Source organism: Periplaneta americana, chromosome 3 (genome assembly GCF_040183065.1).
Source record: "Periplaneta americana isolate PAMFEO1 chromosome 3, P.americana_PAMFEO1_priV1, whole genome shotgun sequence".
NCBI classification, from domain to species: Eukaryota; Metazoa; Arthropoda; class Insecta; order Blattodea; family Blattidae; genus Periplaneta; species Periplaneta americana.
Genome location: NC_091119.1, coordinates 86732829 through 86757745, shown reverse-complemented (window position 1 = coordinate 86757745; position 24917 = coordinate 86732829). Strand labels below are relative to the sequence as shown.

The 24917-nt window shown below is 37.8% G+C and overlaps 1 protein-coding gene across 3 annotated transcripts in view; it reads left to right on the top strand.

The window, feature by feature from the left end:
• Positions 1–24917, top strand: part of LOC138696234 (uncharacterized) — a 99840-nt gene that overhangs the window by 45245 nt on the left and 29678 nt on the right. For all 3 annotated transcript variants that reach the window (XM_069820910.1, XM_069820908.1, XM_069820909.1), the window contains exon 2: positions 17882–18121. In XM_069820910.1, coding sequence (XP_069677011.1) covers positions 17882–18121 — 240 coding nt within the window. The remainder of the gene's footprint in view (positions 1–17881; positions 18122–24917) is intronic.

Sequence of the window (24917 nt, the reverse complement as noted above, 5' to 3'; positions counted from 1 at the left end):
TATTTTTCTTCACTGCTCCAAATGTACAGACTTAGAATAAGTAGATTTGGCCATACGTCTTGGACTTGTCAGAATAACATAAAAGTTATAATCAAACGTGACAATTAAATCTTTCAAGAAACAGAACACTGGTCAGATTAATAAAATTCACTTCTACTTTGCTAGTTACAGTAGAACTTGGTTGTAACGACATCCAAGGGACCTTAAAAATTATGTTGTTATAAACGAGTGTCGTAGTAACCGAGATTCACATTATCATTCTAGTGAGGTGGAAAATGAAAAATAACAAACTTAATTAGACTTATTTTAGATTTATGTATTGACTTTTAAGCCTACAATGAACATAATAAAATACACGTGGGCCTACAATTATAAATACAGTATTCTGTATTAAAACAGTTTGTTCAGTACTCACCAAACTACTTTACTTAGAAGTGAAGTAATCAGTCATTTTACTCTGTTATCTCTTCTACTTGCCCAATACACATTTTCTAGGGCTAAATTACGTTCTATGTTCATAATTTCAGTTGCAATTTCAATGCTCCCTTCCCTAGCTTCATAGAACATGTTCACAATTCTAATGACTTCTAAAGTGTCACTCACTTCTTTTAGTGCCCATACTGCGTTAAAATGCGTGCACTTAGTAAAAACTTCCTGTCGAAACTGACCTAATACCGCATGGATTCGGGCAGGTTACAAAGGGTGGGGAATCCGCCTGCATTCCAGAGGTCTATGACAAAAGGATACTGTAAAGAATTTGTCAGGGTCAGATTTCAACAAAATATTTCTTAAGATACTTTGGTTCTTAGAAAATCTTCTTCCAAACTGAGGTTGAAAATGAAGTTATATGCGAGGTAGACGCATATGAGTTTGTCGTATTAAGCAAGGTAGAAAAGCGTATGTCTTATGGGGAATTAGTTGGGACCACAGAATATTTGACGTTATAGGCGAGGTGTCGCACAAAACGAGGACGCTATAACCAAGTTCTACTGTACTTGTCCCTGATCATAAGTAACTTGTCTGTGTTTAGAAAACATAAATTTCTGACAACTTTGTACTTGTCACTAGTCAAACATGATCCTAGAAGGCCCGCAATGTGCGCAAATATATCAAGTATTAGTCTACATATTTACTCCCTACAACGCATTGATTATAAGTGTGTATGAAAGGAGGAGATAAGCATGACAAATAAAGTAAATTGGATTGGAAGTGTCTTGAAACAGGTTTCAGTTCAGTATTTCTGTGACGTTGGGCCGGTAGAAAGGTGGGCAGAGATTCTTTTGACAGACACTAATCTACTGAATACTGTACAATATTGTTAGCATCACGCCTGTGTATCAGTCTTTTATGTTGAGTATCAATCGTTGTGGTTGGTTACTGGATTTCCTGTCAAGATGTATTCTGTAGCGCTTACTAATACCGCTTTGTAAACTTTATTCAAGATGACGATTTGTTTAAACAAAGTACAGTTCCAAAAGAAAGAGAAGAAAAAGAAGCCAACTTGAATTTTCTATTAATAAAAAAAGGCCCGCTTGAATTTTATATGGTCCAGATTCAACGCACTGCGCAGACTTAATACTCCAAAGCAGTGGTACACACGAGATCTATTCTTAATACACTAGATGAACATTTATAGGCCTACTGTAAATCGTGAAATAAAATATCTGTAGAATGATGGTAAACAAAAGTAATCTGCATAATTAATTAAAAAAAAAAACTATTTCCTCAACAGTCTCTGAACCCTGAAACTTTGTAGTTTGCGAGCAAGCACGCTAGCACACTACTATCGGAATGCTTGCCATGAATTGTCATAATCGTGGTTGTCATATTGTATCGTGATTGTTACATAATGATTCTTAGGCATTAATTTGATCTTATTTTCAAATTATTTCGTAATTTTTGCATTAGTTGTGAAATGCTTTCCTATAATAATGTTCAAATAATACTAGGTTGAAAACCATCGTTAAATCGTTGTGGTGTGAATCGTGCTCTGTAAGGAGCTTTAAGAGCCGGGCCATTTTTGTTTCTGGTACTGTACATATTTATGTTCTGAAATTAAAACGATTTTCTTTGTGCTTTGGAGCACTGAAATGAAAAAGATTTACATAATATTACATGGAACTGTTACAGCTACTTGTAGAAATAAGATTAGCAATGGATAGTTAAACAATACTAAAATCGCGAATAAATACAGCCGATTATTAACTTTTCTTCAAAGAAAGATAAAATTAATCCAACGATTTGCGAATGAATATTTTAATCTTAACATTTGTCAAGTGATTGATGTAGTCATGAACTTAAAGGAGAGCTTCAATCTGCATTCCGCTGGTTAATATAACACATCTTGTATGTATTGCTAGTGAATTACAGAAAGCAATGTTTTAGAAGGTTGGTTCTACCGACATCTTCACACGAAAAGGAGGAAGGTCATTTAAAACGGCCCTAACAAGGATTTCTTCTTCCTTACGGCTTTCCTTCTGAAGACGAAAGTGGGTCAGTCTTCCGAAGGTCATGTTTTCTGTGTATAATTCATTAGTAATGGAAAATGTGCTTTCTAAACTACTACTGAAGAAGCAACCATTAATAGCTCCGCCCTCTCAGCTTGTCAGTATTTATGTTAACACGGCCATGATTACGCCGAAATGTGATCTCAGTTTTGAGAAAATTCAATTTGTTGTCGGAAAACTAGTATACCATTAGGTATATTACGGGTGTTACCACTAACCGCTGTGGAGTAGTGATAAGAACGTCCGACTATGAATTTAGGGGCCTGGGATACAATCTCTTTTGGGCAAGTTGTTTACTTGATGATTTTCCGGAAATGTTTCCTGAACCCATTAATTAAACGGTAGTGCCAGGAAATTTCTAAGTGATTCATTTCACAGTATAATCCTCAAAACACGCCACCAGTCTTACAACATCCAACACAACCACCACTCCTACAACTAATAACGTCACCATTATTGCTATAATTAACAAAATTGCCTTTCCTCCAAGCAATATCGCCATTACCATTCCTATAATTACCACCACCACCATTTCCTCTCCTACAACTACCATTACCACTATCCATCACTATCGCTCCATAGTTCTACAGTCTTTTAAGATTATTGTTCTATATTCATACCTGAATTTTGTCGACCTGACACTAGACCAGGGATGCAAAACTGTGCTACAATTGAGACATACGTCACAAGCCGGAACACGTGACTCATCCCTTCCTTTCACCTCCACGCGTCATTGGATATGGTAGGGGGAGAGGAAATATATATTCAGTGTGCTTGCGGACGTCACAGCTACGTAATTCAAGGCCAGGGGATTGTGGACAGGAAACAAAGACTTTCACCATGCTTCCACCCCTCTTTTCCCCAGTTCTGCATCCCTGCACTGGACGGACGCATAATGAGTTTTCTATCATCGAGAAGTCTGTATGACACTTTCATCTGAGAACACCCATTGAACATGGGTTCAATAAATTGATAACTAGTAAGTACAAGTTTGAAGCTCATAATTGTGGCTTCGTTGTAAAACTAAGCCAATAGGTAACATAAAATGTTAGTTTATACTGTAATAGGTTTATTCCAGCACGATTCAGAATCGTTTCTGAACTGCCTGCTCATGCACAGTATCTCAATGTGCGTTCCAACAAGACTTGATTCTGAACTCCCAGTTTCCTGTTCCATCGTGCAACGTTCGGAACGAGTGCAATTAGTTCTCGATTAAGAGCAGGAACTGGGAATTCTGAACTGCTGACGCATGCGCAGATGGTTTAATCTGAGCTTGAGGTTAAAATGATTCGACTGGACAGGTTAAAATAAAAAAAAATAGTCCATCATAAGTGATTTGGAAGGTGAAAGTGATAGGCCTATATTTTATGACGAATTAAGTTCGGAAGTTGAATATAATGTTAATATGAGAAGGAACTTCGAAGTCCGTGAAAAAGCAGTTCAAGAAACGTTCCAACGTAAAGTCCCGAAGTAGATCTGAGAACGTACTCAACTAGGCCATGAGTCGAAAGATGTTCGATATTAGTTCGTAACGCGTTCTGAATTGCTTGCTGGAACAAATCTAATAACCAAAATTATAAAGAACTTCATAAATAATGTAAAATAAAAAATATTGTAAGTTATGTGTACAGTACATCTACGTTCTATGTAAGATATACGAATGATCAATGGGACGAAGCAATTATATCATTATATTATTCTCCACGAGTGTGGAAGGTAATAAAACGATGGCATTATTTCCAATTGAGAGCTGTACCCTATATGAAATTACAGATCGTAACACGAATGAGCGCTACTTGAAAAAGGAGTTTTGCCATCACTAGCAAGCTCGTGAATAAAAGGTTAATGGTGCGGAAAGAAAGTGAAAGTTCCTGTAAACGTACATATCAGGTACATAACTGTACATTGAGAACGTTGTGAATGCAAAAGAAGGAAAAATGAAAGAATCTGTTCGCAGATAATTTGAAAAACTAGCACTTACACAAATATAAAACTGATTGTTTCCATGACTGCATAATATAATATGTGGAATGAGTAAGTACATGTCATTCAATAACACCCTTTAGTTCGGCTTGGAAATCCTAATTGAACTGCAGGATCGTATTTTGCGGACTACCGGGGCTACCGGCGGTAGCCCAAAGGAAATTACAAAAGAAAAAGTTTATAATATAACATAATGTAATAATTTTGTATTACCGTATTAGTTTTACCACAGTAATTAAAATTAAAGTAATTGTTAAATTTATATGCGCTCTCTGCTCTCGAAAAGAAACAAGTTGTCAAGGCGGCATCACTGGAGAAACCGCTGCTACGAAGGGTAGCCTGTGACCGTTCCGCTCACGTCGCACAACTCCCCGTCCCCCCGCTCCCTCCTGTTTCCATCGTGCACTGTAGGTGGGTGAGTTGCCGCTCTCGTGATCGGTTTCTTGGAAGGCGCGAAGCAACAATATGCTTAGTACGCTAGCTCATTAATGTGATTGTGTTCTTGCAGTACAGTATTTTAAATTTGTGATTTGTTCGAGTGTCTAAGAGTTATATTAATTGTGAATTATTAAGTTTTTAATTTCCCAATCAAGTGATATTGTGAAAAATATGGCAGAACAAGTTTCTGGAGAGGTTTGTGTTGAAAATGATTGTGTAATAGAAGGTTTATTAAAAGTGCCTTTTAACCGTCGTACATACAACGAGAAAGTTGAAATTGTGAAAATGGAAAGACCAACTCCTGAGTTAAATTTGTCCATGGACGTAAAAGAAAAACAGCGTGAGTACACACGCCATTTCACTTCAACATCATATGGTAAGTGGAATTGGTTGTGTGGTAGTTCTAAACTGTCTAAACTATTTTGCTGGCCATGTTTTTTATTTAGCCGCGAAACTAATGTGTGGTCAAAAGAGGGGTTTTCTAATATGATCTTCCTTCGAACGGCAGTCCTAAAACACGACAAATCAAAAGCTCATATTTATAGTAGCATGAACTTTGCAAACTTTGGGAAGACAAGAATTGATTTACAGGTAGATAAGCAAAAAGCTCTACACATCAACCAACACAATGCTCTTGTGAAAAAAAATCGGGAGATCTTACTGCGTCTTATTAACGCAGTCTGCTTTCTAGGAAAACAAGAATTGGCTTTTCGGGGTCATAATGAGAGTGTGGAATCAGACAATAGAGGAAATTATATTGAATATTTAAGTTCCTTAAGTGAATTTGACCATTTACTGGCCAATCATCTTGAGAGTTCAACAGTATTCCATGGTACTTCTCCCGCAATTCAGAATGGCTTAATATTTGCTATAAGTGGGGTTATGATAAAGAACATAAATTCTGAAATGGAAGAAGCACCTTTTGTGGCCATTATTGTTGATGAAACAAGTGACTGCTCTAATCAGAGTCAATTGTCCACTGTTTTAAGATACGTCGACAGTACTGCCAATGTTCAAGAACGGTTTATAGGATTCACAAATGTCAGTTCGGGCAAAACTGCTGCTGCTTTGTTTCAGCATGTGGAAGGTGTTATAGCAGAATACAATGTCGGCAATAAGTTAATTGCACAGACATACGATGGTGCTTCAGTTATGGCGGGAAATATTAATGGCTTAAAAACAAAAGTTCAAGAAAAGTATCCTCAAGCACTATTTGTCCATTGTTACAGCCATGTTCTCAATTTAGTTTTGCAACAAACTACTTTATCCATTCCAGAATGCCGCATTTTTTTCAAAACACTGTCGGGTTTAGCTGCATTTTTCTCATCATCTCCTAAAATATCAGAAAAACTCAAGGAATTTATGAAAAAGAAACTTCCAAAAGTATCACCAACTAGATGGAATTTTACATCTCGGCTTGTAAATACAGTAAAGTAATACAGAGAACAACTGACTGCTTTCTTTGAAAATATCATTTGTAATGACTCTGAAGAAAACTGAGATGATGATGATGTAATTGTGCAGGCTCAAGGATATTTGTATTTTTTCACACAGTTTCAGAATATATTTCTTCTTGAAGTCTATGCTAGAGTGTTCGCACATACAGATGTGCTCTACAATATTCTTCAGACAAAAAGTCTAGACATAGCATACTGCTTGCAAGAGGTATCAAAGTTAAAAAATACTATATCCGAGTTCAGACGTAGTGGGTTTCCGTCCATATGGAGTAATATGGAAAATGAAAATTCTTCAGACAATACAATGGAACCACCATTAAAGCGAAGAAAAGGAGATGATGAATTGAAATACAGGCAGCTGTACTACATCATACTAGATCGTATGCACATGGAAATTACTGACAGATTTTCTGATTATGGAAAGCTTCAGTTCACACATCTTCTATATTCTCAAAAATTTTCTGCTTATAGAGAAAACTTCCCGAATGAGGCACTAAACAAATTATTTCAGTCCTGTAACAGTCACTTTGATCAAGTACGTTTGAAAAATGAATTAAGTGTAATATATTCAGCAGAAGTCTTTGATTTTTCGAACAAACCTATCCATGAAATATTATCTGCCATATATGAAAACCAGCTGAACCAAGTTATTCCTGAAGTCCTTAAATTGGCAACATTAATTGTGACAATACCAGCTACGTCAGCATCGGTAGAAAGAACATTTTCTGCGTTGAAGAGAATAAAATCCTACTGTAGATCAACTCATACACAAGAACGTTTATCCGGCTTGGCACTGATGTCAATTGAAAAGTCATTTCTACAGAAACTTCGCAAGCGGCCCAACTGTAATTTCAATGACGAAGTCATCAAAGTATTTTCGTCCCAATCAAGACGTCTGGAATTCACATATAAATAGGTAAGGAATTTTATTATAGGGTTTTTAAAATATATTTTGTGTAATAATAGGGTCAGTGGTAGCCCAGACCCTTAAACCAGTATACGCCACTGAATTGAAGATCAGTTGTTTGACGTAATATTGTAAATGTTTACAGCGGACTCTGTACTGCTGTGTTTGTGAAGGAATGACCTTCACACTCAATTCTGTCTCATTGATTGAGTAGACAATTGAGTGGATATGATCGTGTCACGATCATCACTGGCTCGTTCTGTCCTCACTCTTGTGAGAATTACAAAAAAAAGACATCACAAGTAGCGGGGCTTCCACTTGCATAACCCGTATTACGAAAGTCCATAACTGAATATAGCACAGGGCAAATAAAATACAAGAGGAATAAAATAAGTTCCTATGGAAGATACCTAACTAAATCTACTACTTTCATGTGGAAAATCGAACAAAAATTTCGAAACGCTATAACTAAAGCAGCCGTGGCGAAAATATGACTCACGAGCACATTGTAGCTCGCAATGATAGCTATGCATTTCTCTTGCTTCCTACCTCCTCCTCCAACCCCCCACCCTCTCACTCACTGGAGTCAAACTCCGTTCCACTTGTATTTGCCTCTGACCTGCGAGTGGCTTATCGTTGCAATGTCTCTCTCGAAACCATGTACCTCTACAAAAACGAAAGTTTCAAGTAGGATGGGAGGACACATTTTCTTGCTGCCAATATGATGAGAATATTAAATGTATGATTTGTTCACAAGTATTACGAGGAAAACGGTTGTATAACATAAAACGACATACTAGAGGTCACTCATGAAATATTAAGAGGTTAAGTATTATTATTATTATTATTATTATTATCATCATCATCATCATCATCATCATCTCTTACTCGATTCTTTTTCAACAGATGTACGAATAATGCGGTTAGATCTTAAATTTAAATTAACAGATTTGTGATGTTACAATGAAAGCTAGATGTAAGGACTTTGCAGATGTTGAACTTTTCAAATCTTTGCCAAAAAAATAAATATCTGAAGCTTCGTTCTTTCGCTTGCTCTGTTGAAGCCATGTTCGCTACAACTTACGTTTGTGAAAAATTATTTTCAACAATGAAAATATTAAAACCAAATTTATATCACGACTGACAGACAAATACCTCCGTGATCAATTTTACGACTGGCAGTAAGTGTCATAATTCCTGATTTCGAAACTCTGCCGCAATGTTGTGATAATGTGTCCTAAGTTTTCTTATTCATTTCTTCGTTACACGTACTAAACATTAGTTTGTAACCTTATCTGTATAAAATTATACTTAAGTGCTTGACGTAAGAAAAATGAAAATCCGTTAATAAGTCAGACTGTTGCTTCATTTCTCCTTCGGGTGTTGGCCTCCCTCCATAGGTGCTATGCACGTTGCAGGTTCCACAGTGGCTCGGCGCACGATCACATTTCCGCCACGGCTGAACTAAACCCACTGCAGAGGAATAATTTTATAGACAGATTGTCCTTGTTACTAGCGATGTTCCACGCAACTTCCTCCAGGAGACTGGATTCCATTCCCGGCCGCTTGAGGAAACTGTTCGACGTCTCATGTGTCTACGTTGAATTTTCATGTATGCATTCGTATTTCCATTTAATAATGTAAACATGAAATTAAATAAATTAGCGTTGTAAATGTAGATTTTATAAGACTTTTTTTTAATACCTAGTTACTTCCCGCCCATCCTTATATCACTAGAGGTGCTCCTCTCGCTAGTGTATATAAGTAATTTTAATCTGTCACAGGGTGAAAATGAAGAAGGCATGTCTTCTGGCAAGAGTCTCATGTCGAAAACGTACCCTTGCATGAAACAGAGAAACCAAGAGCAACAAGAATTATTACAATTAGCTCGAAAATGCCTTCAAAACCCTTCGTCTCACAGTGACGCCATGGGCAGGGTATGGGGAATTCAACTTGCTCAAGCACCTCCTGATCAATAGATACTGCATTTTCTCTGGCGTCTACTTCACGATAGAAGTTTCATGAAAGCAACATATGGGATAAAAACTATTTGTTTCATACATGACTTGAAACGGTGCTTAATGTGGACTACTGACGGCAAGCGCCTTGCCAGCTGAGCTGGGAAGTCGTCTTCCGTTCAAGACAAGACATTTTTACAAAATATGTAAAGAGTCACCTTGTCTCAACTATTTCTCTCATTAGTGTTGCATTGGTTGACGTGTTTGTACCTTTTACAGTTTCGAAAGTTTTTTTTTTTACTGGCATTCATTCATTCTTTGTTTATACAATAGAGTTCTGTTGTAATAGTACTTGTAGCTCTTTATTTATTGACTTTAGTTTTGTTTATCTACAGTCCACGTGATGGAATGCGTATGATATAAATTTTTTTGTATTAGCTTACATAAAGAGAGTTTTTTTTATGACGATGGTGCAAGCATCAGTCTTGTGTTTCCAACTCTCCTTAACACTGTATTAAACAGACAAAACAGAGAATAGGTAATAAAGCAGAAGAAACTGAAACGAGATTTTGTATCTTCACAGTGATTATTTTCAGAGGGATTATTATTTTGGCGTTTCAGCCGTGTAAGATTCGGCGTCTCCACTGATTTGACATGTAACGTAATATATATTCGAACAACATTAATAGAAAAAATTAAAGGATTTGGTGCAACGGAAATTATACCGATATCGTTCGATTTTATTTGCCATAGAAATACTTACGCCATATCCGATAAACTCTGCAATGTGAACGAGTCCATTCCTACACCCAAGGGAGTTCACATATACATATAGCCTATAGGTCATTCGTTATCTAGTGAAACGCAATGGATGTGTGCGCCGTAGCTCATAGTAAGAACCTTATGGTGGGGGTAAGTGTAAATACAAATTCAACGTAGCGAGGGAGGAAAACATACCAGTCCACTTTTTCTTCCCGTCACGTGCAAGTAGTTTCCACGAGATAACGAATGGCCTATACATAACCTACTTGGAAGAGTGTATTGTAGTCCGTGGGTGTGGCAATTATAGTTTATTAGACACACTTAGCTTAAATCTTACAGCAAATTATATTTATTTGTACTAATTTCACTATCCTAATTCCTGTATAGACGTTACACGCAATCACAGGGATTTCCCTAATTCTAACAACTTGAGGTCCTGTCATATTTCCCATGACCTGAAGGCTCGCATACTCTGTCCCTTTCGAAAGAAATTGTTCATATTTGCTACTTGTCATGTACTTTCTCTCCATATGAAATATATTATGAGATGTTAGGCTTCTACATTATGTTTAGAGAAGTTCTTATTTTGGATTTTTAATCTGCGTTGAGATTCAGCGGCTGCAACCGTTTCGGATCTAATTGCAGATTTCATGATCAGAGTAATAATTCCAAAGACATGAAGAGTAGCCTGCCGACTGACTCAGTTTTGTTTAACGAATAAAACAAAATAGGTGACTCTTTAGGACTTTAGCCTACTCTGATTATGTAATCTGGAACTAATTCTAAAACATATTAAAGATTTTATTAATTTGTTCTACAGAATAATATCAGTAATATTGACAATTAATATTTGAGAAGAAAAATTCGCTCCTGCGCCGGGGATCGAATCCAGGTCCTTGGTTCTACGTACCAAGCGCTATGACCACTGAGCTACGCCAAATCCCATCCACAGCACCGGACCGCACTCTCCTCCTTCGTTGTTTCCCTTTGTGGCCTGACTCGAAGTTAGGCATATATGTTGACGTTTTATGTCCAAATCAACTGCCATTGTACAAGGGACGCACTCAACTGAGTGACTGTTTGGCCGGGATTCCGCAGTTAAGTGCACACGAAATCGATCTTGTTCTCAATGAAATTATGTTCTATGAATTAAATGAAACTAATTAATTCCCAGTTCTCAAGAAAAATACTTATAAATAGTTGATGGAACAGCCTCCTTGTGTTCAATGCTATTTTCTTAAAGTGAAATCCTCTCTCTCTCTCTCTCTATATATATATATATATATATATATATATATATATATATATATATATATATATATATATTCGCGCATGCACTCTGCGAAGCGCCAACATGATGTTCGTGTCTTATTTATAGGCCTAGATGATGTCATAGTGGACTACGTAACAGTGTTCTTCGATAAACAAAGCTTAACAAATTGTACGACAATTTTTAAACCATAAAAGCTAGATAAAATCTGAATACACATTTGAAAAGCTCATGTATACTTATGTATTACACTTGCAGTATATGCAATTCTTGTACTTGAACGTGGCAAGCGATAAGATGGGGACTGAGCCAAAATATTATTGCATGTTTTCAATAATTGTGTAACAATTGGTAAAATATTAGTTACGGAATAAAATAAATTACATATTGATGCTCGATATTAGGAAATCCGGATCTCCTTCAGTACTTGCCGTTATTCCATCGTTCCGAACCACACATGATCATCATTACCATCAGTATTTTGTCTGTATTTGTTAATACTGACATTATTATTGACAGTGTAGAGGAAGCGTTCTCAACCTGGTGCTCTTTTAATCACATTTGATGCTCTCGTCATGCGAGTTAAAAAGTGCTCGCGAGCACGAACGTTCCTGGAGTCCTTTTCTCAATTCAAACTTTGTTCTATGAGGTGGAACAAATAACGTTCCTATCCACCCATTATAATATCTTAGAAACTTAAGAGGCCTCTCATATGGTGTATAACCCCTTTCAATTCAATGTGGACTTAATCAGAAAAATCAGGATTATTCAAGAGAACAATATGGTTGGTCGTGCGGAACTTCAATTGGTAGATATTCAGTCCTCCTTAGCGGTGGAATATTTGTTTTGAAAGTAAAAATGCATAACTTTGAGGAGCAGAAGATACTAACACGCTCCAAATACTGCGGAATGTTTTGTCTCAAATGTCTAAGTTCGGGACAACCTATCTATGAAAAAAAAAAAAAAACTTCTTAGCTTATGAAATAACTCAATCACGATCACGAATAACTAATTCACATTTGAAGGACTATTTATGTGTAGCTACAAGCTACCTCTTCTTGGGCATCACTGAAATTCTGAGTAACATTCAAATTTAAGGACATCATTGTATTTGTTTATTTATGTAGTTATAATAGTCCTAACCAAAACATATTCTGTTTCATGATGCTCGCTCACTTAATATTACGTGTGGGCGGTGCTTACAGTCTTCAAAAGATTGAGAACCCCTGATGTAGGGTCTGCAAGACAGTTACTCTGCTATAGGCTGGTCATACCTGGCAGAATATTGCTCATAGGGTTAATGTTAAAGTGATGTGTCCGGTATTGAGAAGATAAACACAGATACACAGTGTGAATGACGGACCTCGGGCAGTTCGTCCCCCTGTCACAACACCACTCCAACATTGCTGTCTGCAGATCGCAGCACGTAGTCCTATACACTCCACAGTCACACCGCCAGAGATCTACAGAGTGATCCCGCCCGGGCCACGGGAGTGAAATTCTCTGATCAAACTATATGCAGTAGGTTTCACTAACAATAAGTGGGCCTTCACTCCAGGAGACCCATAGAAGGAACTGGGTTCTAGCTACCAAAACTGGGTGATAGAAGAGTGGCGTTAAGTTTTATTCTGTGACGAAACTAGGGTATCATTAAGGCCTGGGTCCACACCTGTGGAGTATAACGGTCAGCGCGTCTGGCTGCGAAACCAGGTGGCCCGGGTTCGAATCCCGGTCGGGGCAAGTTACCTGGTTGAGGTTTTTTCCGGGGTTTTCCCTCAACCCAATACGAGCAAATGCTGGGTAACTTTTGGTGCTGGACCCCGGACTCATTTCACCGGCATTATCATCTTCATATCATTCAGACGCTAAATAACCTAGATGTTGATACAGCGTCGTAAAATAACCCAATAAAAAAAATAAAAAAATTAAGGTCTGATACAAGGCGTACTAGGGGTTTGAAGACATTCTGGGCGCGCCGCCATCAGTACAACCATGTGCAAGAAGTCGAACCTTTAGTAATGGATCTTTCGTGTTCTGGAGTGAAATCAAGATGAGTCGCCGAACACCTCTAATTCCCATCTCTGGCAACTTGAATGGTCCACAATACGTCATAAAGCTTCCACAACCCGTTATATTGTCAGAATACGAATGGGGGATAATTTCATGATAACTCACGGTAATGCTATATCTCGCTGTCATACGGATGTCCTATGCTGTCTTCAATAAAATAACACCTTCTGAGTGGACTGGCCTTCCCAATCGCTCGACATAAATCCTGTCGAATATACATGATACTTAAAAAGGGAATTTTTTTAGCGTCCACATCCACTCCACAGCTTTCAGGAAGTTATTGTGTCAGCCACAGAAATTTCTCAATGAAATTATAAGAAGCATGCCGCGAAGAGTAGGAGGACTGAACAATAAAGGAAGGGTAGGTCATAACTACAAGTAGACCTCTCCAGTTCACCTATGCGTTTTCAGAATGAAATATATACTGACACATAGTATGCATTGGTAGAGTTTATTGATATTCCTTTTAGCTGCTAATAGTCATGAGAAATGGGGATACAAATTCTAAGTGTAATCTTCAAAAACGTCAATATACGTATATTAACATATTTGCTGATTTATCAGTTTTAATTGATAAAAATGCGTCAGTGGAGAAAGTGCAAGTCACCTGCATTCATAAAGTGATCAAAATAGACACTTACAGTCCTGCATGAGCACCTGATATAGAAAGAATCCCCACAAATGTCGCAAAAGTTAACTTCTGGTATGTGAAAAGCGTACTGCTTCGCACTTCAAACCATTCAATGTGGTCATTAATGTGTTCCGATTTATAAAATGCATATCGAATCATGTCTTTGACTGCGGTGACTGTAATTAATTGTAGAGAAATTTGCAGAGAAATGAATGCAGAATGACAATGGTATCTCTTTTATGAAGTTTTGGATAAAAATGGTCGTCCTTGATTGCATAATCCGATATAGTCCTCCAATGTGTTTTGTATTGTCTGGAAAGAATACGTCCAATGGTTGAATCATATCTGTAGTTCCTTTTGGAACTCATGGTCTTCCATGGACTGTTGTTGTACGCACTTGTTCATGTTACTAATGCATCGACATCTGGTAAAATGGTATGGTACCTTAATTGCTTTTGGCCAAATGCAGGTAGTAGGAATTTGCTTATGGGCTAGCTGGATATCGTTTTACAATGAACAAGTGCGAACACCAGCAGCTCCGGCTGGGAAGTCAGTGGAATAGAGCTGCGGACGGAGCGAGTAGAACTGTTGAGTTACTCGGTTCTATCGGTTTATGTGCTTGGCAGCGGAGCACCGAAGTTACTCGGTTAACTGTAGCCGTTACCGGTCAGTTCAAACGTTCAAACAGAGTTCACGTGTTTCATTTAATTCCAGCAGACAACAACGTAGGTACTGTTGTATTTAAATATTTTCTGCTGCAGGACAAATTATTTCCTTATCCCCAAGGCGGGCTGGCAGGCCTCTAGTATTGAAGAGGAGTTCATCCTATTATAATATGACCTGTCAGGTAGGCCTAATAAACACTGACAGTCCGAACATATTACTGTAAATAATAATAATAATAATAATAATAATAATAATAATAATAATAATAATAATAATATCATCATAATCATCATATTAGAGTGTTTGGTTAATATTAAAATATGTTAAAAAGGAAGTGCATTATATTTTTCTTCTATTTGTGTTTATTGGATTTGTGTTACCTCATCAGTCATCATTTTATTTGTATTTATTTATGTTACCTAATTACTTTAATTTATCAATAATATTGCTCTTCACCAAAGAGAACATGGTTATATTGAAGGCTAGTAATGTTATAAAATAAATAAACATTATGTTATTCAGTTTAAGATTCCACGTTTTATTGATTATTTTACCCACTTTCCGTAACAGTAAATAATTGTGTGTGTTATTTTTAACTCTCTTAAGCAGCGCTTCATGGAGCCCGTTTCTTTCTATCTTCTTTTTTATTTAGCTGCAGCGTTTGTTTACCTCATGTTAATTTATTAGCTGTTAGTATTATAAATTATTTTATCAATTTTATTTCGTCTGTCATATATAACAACACTGAAAGTTAAATAGGCCTTTCATACAAAATAACTCCGCAAATAATTGTAATCACGCAAATGAAATTTGCAACCGCCATTTTGCAATGAGGAGAAGCACTTTTTTCTCGTCAATTGGCAAAGCGAAAGCGCTTTACTACAACGCTTTTAAAACACGCTTGGTTTCACTTTCAAAGTACATTCTAAAATAGACTCAATCTATCTAAATTTTAAATATGCCGCCACAAATTTGTACTCGGTTCAACTGAGTAATGACGTCACAATAATTGCTCCGAACCGAACCGCTCCGTCCCCAGCCCTACAGTGGAAGTCCGACAAATTCCAAAAGGAACTACCGGTATGATTCAAGCGTTGGACGTATTCTTTTTCAGACAATACAAAACATATTGGAGGACTATATCGGATAATGCAATCAAGGACGACCGATTTTCATTTGAAACTTCATGGCAGAGATACCATTCTTACTCTGCGTTCATTTCTCTACAATCAATTACAGTCACCGCGATTCAAAGACGTGATTCGATATGCATTTTATAAATCAGAATACATTAATGATCCCATTGAATGGTTTGCAGTGCGAAACAGCACGCTTTTCACATACCAGGAGTTAACTTGCGGAGGTTCTTTCTACATCAGGTGCTCATGGTGCACTGTAAAGTTCTGTTGTGATCATTTTATGAATGCTGGTGACTTGTACTTTGCCCACTACCGCATTTTTTCTCATTAAGAGTGATAAATAAGCAAATACATTCATATACTGCATATTTATGTCTGAAGTTCACACTTCGAACTTGTACCTCCATTTCCCATTACCATTAGCAGCTGAAAAGTATATCAATAAACTCTACCAATGCATATTCTGTGTTAGTATGTTTCATTCTGAAAACGCACAGGCGAACTAGAGAGGTCTACTTGTTAGTCACTCCTCATTAGCTACAGTACACGAAGGGGCTAAAGTAAAGAGGAATAAATTCTTGTTGTTAGAACAAAGTGAGAAGTGAAGAGAGAGAAAAGTGTCACAATTTAGCAACAATATGTACTCATTTTAGTTGTTTTTTTGGGGGGGGGGGAGAGTACTTCGACGTATATGTGCCCCAACTTTTACTATGGAAAATTGTTGCTGTTATTTCTGTGTTTCGATATTACGCCAGTATTCAAAATCTAAATATAATTTACAGTAATGACACCCTTTCAGACCACTAAACCTCGAGCACTTGGAACACCTATTGTGTATTGTAGTTTTTCTCTCGCTTTTTCCTTCAGAGATACTCTACTGTCTCACGAGACATTGTGTTGCGAAGTCATCAGCGATCTGAATCCAGAATTTCGTCCACAAACACATCTACTCTCAAAATTAAGGCGCTTTGTGGATCAGAAAACAGTTGCTGGTAAATATTGTCGGGGAAAGGTTTTTTACGTTGGTTATTATAAATTTATGATGCGAAATATATTCTTTTTTCCCCCTTTCGAAGGAAATCATTTTGGCGATGTTTCTCTTCTAAGAACTTCCTTATATTATGGTCTAATATCAATCATGTAATTCCTACACCACCGAGGACGGCTGACCCCAGGTTTTGCATCGCTTCTGAAGAAGCTGTTCTAATAACAATACAATAACCATCACTATCAGTCGGATCTAAATCCGCGAACTTCGGATTATAGAGGTATAGAGCTACTTGTCGGGCGAGACTTAGAGCGTCTCTAAGTTATTCACTCCAAATAGGCTTTTTTGCACGTGTGTGATGGAATGAGTTGCATGTCGCTCTCTAGGTAAGCCGCTCCATCATCCTCTAACTACGCACTCCTCTGCAGCCTTCAAATTCATATACCATACCTTTGAAGGTGGTGTGCCATACTTCACGTATTGAAATGAGTCGTCATGTTCCTGTCAGATAGTAAAGAATCTGGAGGTTTTCGGTGCCACTTATGTAAATCTGTGAGTCATCCAGAATGCACCACCACTGTCATCTACCATCATTTTACAAAGCCTGAGGAACACTCACAATGGTGGACGATCGATTCGTCGTCACACAAACACAACTGATGTCCTATCGGTCGATACAACTGATAAAAGAGGGGGAATTCGGACAAGTTTTGCTGGAATGACGAGAGGGAAAAACGAGAAAACAATAACAACCTTAGTTTTGTCCACCACAAATACAACTCCGATATCGCCGAGGTTTAAATTCGGTTCCGTGGTCTTCGTAAGCCAACTGAGCTGACAAGACGGTAACTTCGAATGTAATGACGATCATTGTAACCAAACGATATAACCTGTGTCATACACTTGAAACAGCGAGCATTTGATTGTGTTAGGTTTCGAGGTAAAGGTATTGTTCGGAATTGCGGTTAGCTGTCGTATCGCTATCTGTCGATCTTGTTAGTCGAATAATCACGTCTCATTTATTGGAAGCAACCGGCACTTTTGAGCGTCCTGATTAAATCTGTGGCTCTAGATGACAGCCAATACTGTCTTTCTTTGTGTACAGGTGCTGGGAGCTGTGTGCTTGGGCCTCGTGGGATTCTATGGGAACCGCTATTACTATGACTTGGGAGCGCAGGCCGCCGAGTGGATAAACCTCTTCCTCAGTAAGGATCAGCTGGACGTGTGGAAGCCCGTCATGTTCTTCATGTTGGTGGTGACCACCTTCCTGCTCAACACGCTCTGCGTGCTGCTGTCGTGCGTGCTCTCCTTCAACACGGCCACCTTCATGTCCAAGACTGTCTACGTGAGTAAATACCACTCTTCTTAACGGCCATTTCTTACCCAGCAAGCTCACTGTTTCGCTGATAAATGCCTCTGCAGACCAACATCTTACGAATCTGTAGATATTTCAATATTGCATACAGAGTGTTCAGAAAGATTGTAAAAACTTCGTGGGGTTATGGGTAGGACATTTGAAGACGTTTGAGATAGGGAATGCATGTCAGAGGTACGTCCTTATGCTAACCACTGCAGGCACGTTACTTGAAATTGAAGGTCTTAGAATATACCAGATGACAGACGACATTAAGATATGAAGAGTCCACTGCAAGAATGATGGATGTCATTTGAAATACATTTTGCAGGAGAAGCAATTGAAAGTTTGAAATGCTTAGCGCTCAAAGCTTAACTGTGATTTTCCGATCATTACTGGACAATGACTATCAGTGTTAATGCCATATAACTCTCTATGTACATTCTATATGTCTTAAGCTATGCATTGACAGTCTTGGTTCATTTTCGACAAGAAAGTGACATCCATCATTCTTGCAGTGGACTCTTCATATATGGATCATATGCGGAGACTAAGAGGAAGGCAGAAAATAAGAAGAATTAGAGAATGCTGGGTTTGCAGTGAAAGACCTGTCCTTGGGCAGAAAATTATAAATGAATTGGTTCCTGGTAATGTGTCTGTACAGGAAACAAGCAAGCAATACTGTAGTCGACAATTAGATACATTTGAGTTGTAGTAGGTAATTAGCATTCCCCCGTGAGTCAAAAGTAGGGTAATACGACCTCGTCATTTTTTATCCTGAGTTGTAATCTGTGCTAACAGCGCACATTGAAAGCATTATCATTGCTCGTTCCTCCTTCAGGACAATAACTAGTGGAGCGGCGACAAGAGAAGAGCGAAACACGGTGGGTTGTTTACATTTCATTTATTATGAATCGGGACACTTTAAATGTGTTTAAAATTTCAACTGTTGGTTTTATAATTCAAAGCAAAGACTGTACAGTACTTTACGTACAACAAATATTCAGAGTGATTCTTACGTTTGTTTTGACGAATTTTCTAATATAATGGTTGCCTCTCTCATGTTGGAACATTGCAGGACACTAGTTGACAGTGCACAATGAGGTCATCCCAATAACATGGAACGATATATGTGGCGGGAGTACATAGACATGTTTCGGCGTATTGCATTCAATTCTCAATTGGCTTCAAATGTCCTGCCGTACAAATCAACGAAGTTTTTTTTACAACTATTTGAAACACGGACACAGTCATCAGGCACCAATAAGACCTTTGATTTCAAGCAACTTGCCTACCTGCAGGAGTTAGCACGTTTACAATGACCTAGGTGTGAAAGGAGGCTTTGGCGAACATGCATTCCCTATCTCAAACTGCTCCAAATGTTCTGTCATACAACCTTACGAAGGTTTTCACAACCTTTTCAAACACCCTGTATATTCATATTGATTCTATACAGAATATGGATGTGTGCTGTGGAGAACCTAAATATAAATGTCAAAATACAATTGAAGGGTTCAGAGCCATAGCGGGCAAAGCGTCATTTATTAAAAACGGAGAAAGCAAGAGATAAAGTTAAGTAAATACCATAATTTAATGAAGATTGACATGTCATTTAATTTTAATGTGCATACTTTATATTACTTGCTATATGTTTCGTTAAATTATGGTAATCATTAATTTTAACTCTTGTTTTCTCCGTTTTTAATAAATGGCGGTTGACCCACTATGGCTCTGAACCCTTCAATTTTAAGTCGTCTAGATTTTTCATAATATTCATTGTAACTTGTAAAGCTATTTCGAACGTAAACACACAAACATTTGCGGTCAAAATAGGTCTAATTTGAAAAAAGGAAAAAAAAAAAAACATCTTAAACAAAAACATAACATTCACGAAGGAAAATGAAAATTAAACCTTCATGATCAACTACTCAGCAGCAACCCTTATTACCACTACCATAACCGTCAGTAGTAGTACACTACTACAATCATCACTATCATTAGCACCATCACTACCAATAGAGCTATGGTCGCCATCACCATCATCACGGGTCGGTTTTGTTATACCCTTGTATTGTTAGGTAACGTAAATTTTAAAATAAATAAAATTTTCGAACTCATCTTCTAACGTCTATCGATACACTACGTCACCTTTTTCGACCCTTATTTCTTATAGCTCAATTTCGTTCCTACTTATGGCTCAATCATACTTGGCGTGAGATAGTTGCCCAGACACAAGCGATTTAGTGGCCGACATAATGTAGGTTAATTCGTCTTTGATCCTGCGTGTAGTCAGTGCACTGTAGAAGTTGATTTTATGACACCGACAAAGACATCTCTCTTGTTTTTACTGCCTCATTAAACGAAATACATAGAAGTTTTATGCTGTTGTAAAAGATTTATTTAGAAATGTCCGCGTAATTACACAGAAAAGTGGTTTTGAAAATACCGACTATAAAATACCGGTTGGAAGGCAACTAAATAGTGTCCTTTTGGGAGATAAATGAGAGAGGAGAGTTAAACATAAAAGTCTGATGTCATTGTGATTGTTTGTGATCGGTTCTTGAGATATTCATACAAATAGAAGCGAACAGATGGCAAGATTCCAACAAGTGTCCACGTAATAGTAGCAGTTGAGTCGCAAAGTTTGTACGTAACAGTAGTGGGTGTACTTAGACCTGCTAGGGCAATTACTCCTCCTAATTTTTTGGGAGTTAATCGTAAAATAGCGTACGCGAATGGGAAGTATCATTCTGGTTGAATATGGTCTGGGGTTACTAAGGTTCTTTTAGTGATAAGATTGTTAATAATACAGTTAAGATTAAAAATCCTACAATATCTTTATTTGTGAAATATTGCTGGAATGAGATTTTGTCAATATTTCTATTTAAACCAGTAGGATTATTTGTCGCTGTGACAGATGTGTCGCTGGTTCCGACTGTGACTATAGTTCCAAAATCACAGCTCCGAGAAATCGCCATCTCCGACCGATGTGTGACTCATACTGATGGCGACTTATATAGAACCAAAGCCACGGTTTCTGGCGCATGAAATAAGTCATGGGAACGTTGAGAGCGAGTATCTTATCTTTGCCACAGTCTGTGAACGAGAGAGCTAACAACTAGCCTATGATTGGCAGATTGCTGACGTCACATCTGTTTAGGAGGTGGTACCATTCTCAGCCGAAACGGCAACAGAGCCACTGACTGGACAGTGTGCTCAAGGACACACCCCAGAAACGCAAAGTGCGAGTGTCTTGCCTTTTACGCAGACAGTGAACAATAAGACTGACAACTGTGATTGGCAGATTGCTGACGTGACGTGTTGGGTGGTGCCGTTCTCAGCTGCACAAGCAACAAGTGCTCACTGACTGGCTTTTTACTCAAGGACACGCGCCAAAAATGCTGTCACTGGCTATACGTATATGTGACAGCTCCAGAGTCCAGACAACTGCAAGTCAGAAGGACTAGAACAACATAACTGGGATCTAATCCATTTTCGTTCCACTCGAAAGATTAACGTCGGCAACTCTTCGATACTGAAGCTATGCACTCGCTATATTCTTCCACGAATGATTCACCCAATCATTTAGACGTTCTTGGGCGAATATATGCGCCTACACATCACGATAACGCAGCGCAGAGCATGTATGTTTATACTTGCCGCGCTACTTAGTAATGTTGATAATAAGACATGACATCCGAATATAAATTCACAGAAGAGCGATGAACGTAAACATCTGTCGGCTCGTGATGAGAAACATTCACAATCATCAAGATTCATCCGAAACCAAAAAATCACACTGCGACAAAATCGCTATTATCTCACAGCGATTTCTCCGGAGGTGTCACAGTTCTGAGCTGTGTTGGCAGAACGCTGTCACATCTCACTTCTAGTACGTAACTGCAAGAAAGATTCAGTAACCAACGCGTCAAAGAGGGATATTGGTGGCTGTAGCCTTGCTAGACTTTCTTCTACCGTCACTGAATGCACGGTTGGCACGTCTTCCTATCACATACTTTGTTACCAATCTTCACTGAAATTACTGCCAAACAGTCAATGTTACGCAGTATACCAATGAAGGACGCATTTGTTAGTAAATGCTCCAAAAATACCAATATCGCCTCGCATGGCTTCCGTTTTCCTGGAATACGCATTCTAAAATTGAGCTAAAATGCTATTTTTCCTAAAACACGTTCACATAAAATAAAACACACACAGTGATTATTAGACTTCTCTGTTTAACTTACTGTCCTGAGTCCTCTCAGAAGGATTCTGTTTAGTCCCCTTTCATTCTGTATATCTAATATCTCCGTAAAGCAGTCCCGGTATCTCCTAAACCTAAACTATTGAACGAATTGTTTTGTATGCGGTTAATTTAAGTGGGAATGATACACGCGAAATATAACCATTTTTACTATATAATATTAATGCGTATTTATTTGAAATAAGAACAAATGACCGACAATGTCATTTGTGCTACTGTTCTGGGATATGAAGTTATGAAGCCATCGCGACTTTTTCGAGATTTTCAAAACATTCCGATTTAGTCAACAAACCTATTGAATTCTTCATGTGCAAATGAGATCACTTATAAATGGAAAAGAAAATTAATTCCAAAGTTTCAACCACTGATACTCTTTAAATATTGAGATTACGTACGCCATATTTAATTATTAATACTTATGTTAGTTAAATGAATTAACTTAAAAAGGGAAAGGTATTTACGAGTAAATTTGTTGGGAACGAGCCTTCGTGTTATGGAAAAATAATTTACCGGACCGCGATCTCTGAAAGGTTGAGAACCACTGATGTAGGTTATGCACTATAATGGATGGAAGCTTCACGCACATATAAGGCGTGCGATTACAAGGGACGAACTCAACAAATACACGTTTTGAGGAAAATGCATGTGAAATTATTTCCTTCGGGCGAACTCAACAAGAAAGTACTTACACAGATTATGTACTTTTCCTGGCAGAAATATCATTTATTAAAAAAATACAATTTAATTATGTTTTACCTTTTGTATTCCACATTCTTTAATATTTTCAAGGACTCAGTGTCTCTAATGAACTAATTATAGAGCTACAACACATTTTTTCACAACAAAATTTTCTTCTAGAACAAAAAAGAAATATGATGCTACTTATTCATAGTCAATGATGGCGTAACTGTTGTCATTCTTTTGTTCTTGTTCCTGCGTTCCGTGGGTTTGGGCGTCGATTACGTCGACAAAAAGCCTGCTCCATGGCAAAGGAACATACGGCAATAATTCCCTTGGTTTTGCATGAGTCAAGGTGATTAGAACAACTTTTTGCAGATTTTCCTTTGCAAGAAAGAATTTTGCAGGGTTGTAATTTGTGGCATTTTCTTTGTGAAGTTTAACTTGTGTTTTTACTTTCAAATTATATTTTCTGTTAATGCAGAATCTACCTCTGATTGAGGTTCTGGCTGATATATGTATATCTATTATCAGACAGTATATCTCACTTGACGATATGTGTCAGAGGAAGAACAATTGTTTGTATGCATCTGAAGTGTGATTAGTGGAATATGTAACTAATCGGCGATGTATGCATTGTAGAGGGGGGAAAGGAACTGGCCACCCTACTCCATTATCTCCTGGCTTAGTTGCCTCATGAGTGATGCCTTATTGGTGTTACTTATGACGTTCAAACCTGTCTTTGGACATTTGACTAAACAACAATGCAGAATCCTTGTTTGTAATCCTGTGTGAATTGAAAGGTTATTCCATCTTTAAATTTCGTTCCCATCAACTGAGCTTTGGCAACTTGTTTCTGTCAAATCCTGTGAGAGGCGAACGAAGTGAAAAGGTGTTTTTGTGCTACATTTTTCAGTGAAGCTCGAAACAGCACAGACGCTTACTTAAACGGGCAGGAGAGCTGTTGAGTTCGCCCTTCATACTCGCGGCCATATCGCTCAAAAGTTTTGATCGGTTTTCTTCAGTCCTTATTATCAAACTGGAAGAAGTGTGAATTCAATAAAGTTGCCTCACGTTTTTGTTCTCCATGTTCACGAAAATAAGCAAATAAAAATGTTCGTCCTATGTTGAGCTGGGCCTTCATCTTCACAATGCCTCATATTATCATCAGCGGCGAATCTCTTTGAATTTTTCACTCAATTAATATTATTGATTTTATCCTTTACTGGCAGAGTTCAAGTTGCTGGTGTTGCGGTAGCCTACATATGTATACTATATATCAGCGGTCATCAACACAGTGCACCCTCGGGCTAGCATCTCTTCCTCGTGCATAAGACATTGCACTGGCGTGCATTCTTGGCTGCTGGTAGGTGTGCTTTCTACTTCTCCCTTCTGCACGAAGGAGCATATTACTATGCACTCGTTATACTTTATCCATTTAAGCGACTGCTGACGACCACTGCTATATATGGATTAATGATGAACAAAACTAAATGCCGCTCTCGCTCGCTGTGTTCGTTGCAGTTGTCTTTCGAGTCTCGTCTCGTAACTCTCATGCGCTTCCAGTCTCGCTCATCATTCTCGAAATAGCACCTGACGTGGAAAGATTTCGTAACTTTGAATGACATAATTGAAATAAACAATATTAGAAATGTTTAATTCAGACAAAAAGACAAAACAAAACAGTATTGTAGTTATCAAAATGTTCTGGTTCTATTATCAGATATTACCTAAGGTTATATAAATAGAAAAAAAACAATTCTCCAATAAATTTGCATTTCTAAGAAACATAAAACATAACGCTAAATAAAGCGTTTATATATATATATATATATATATATATAT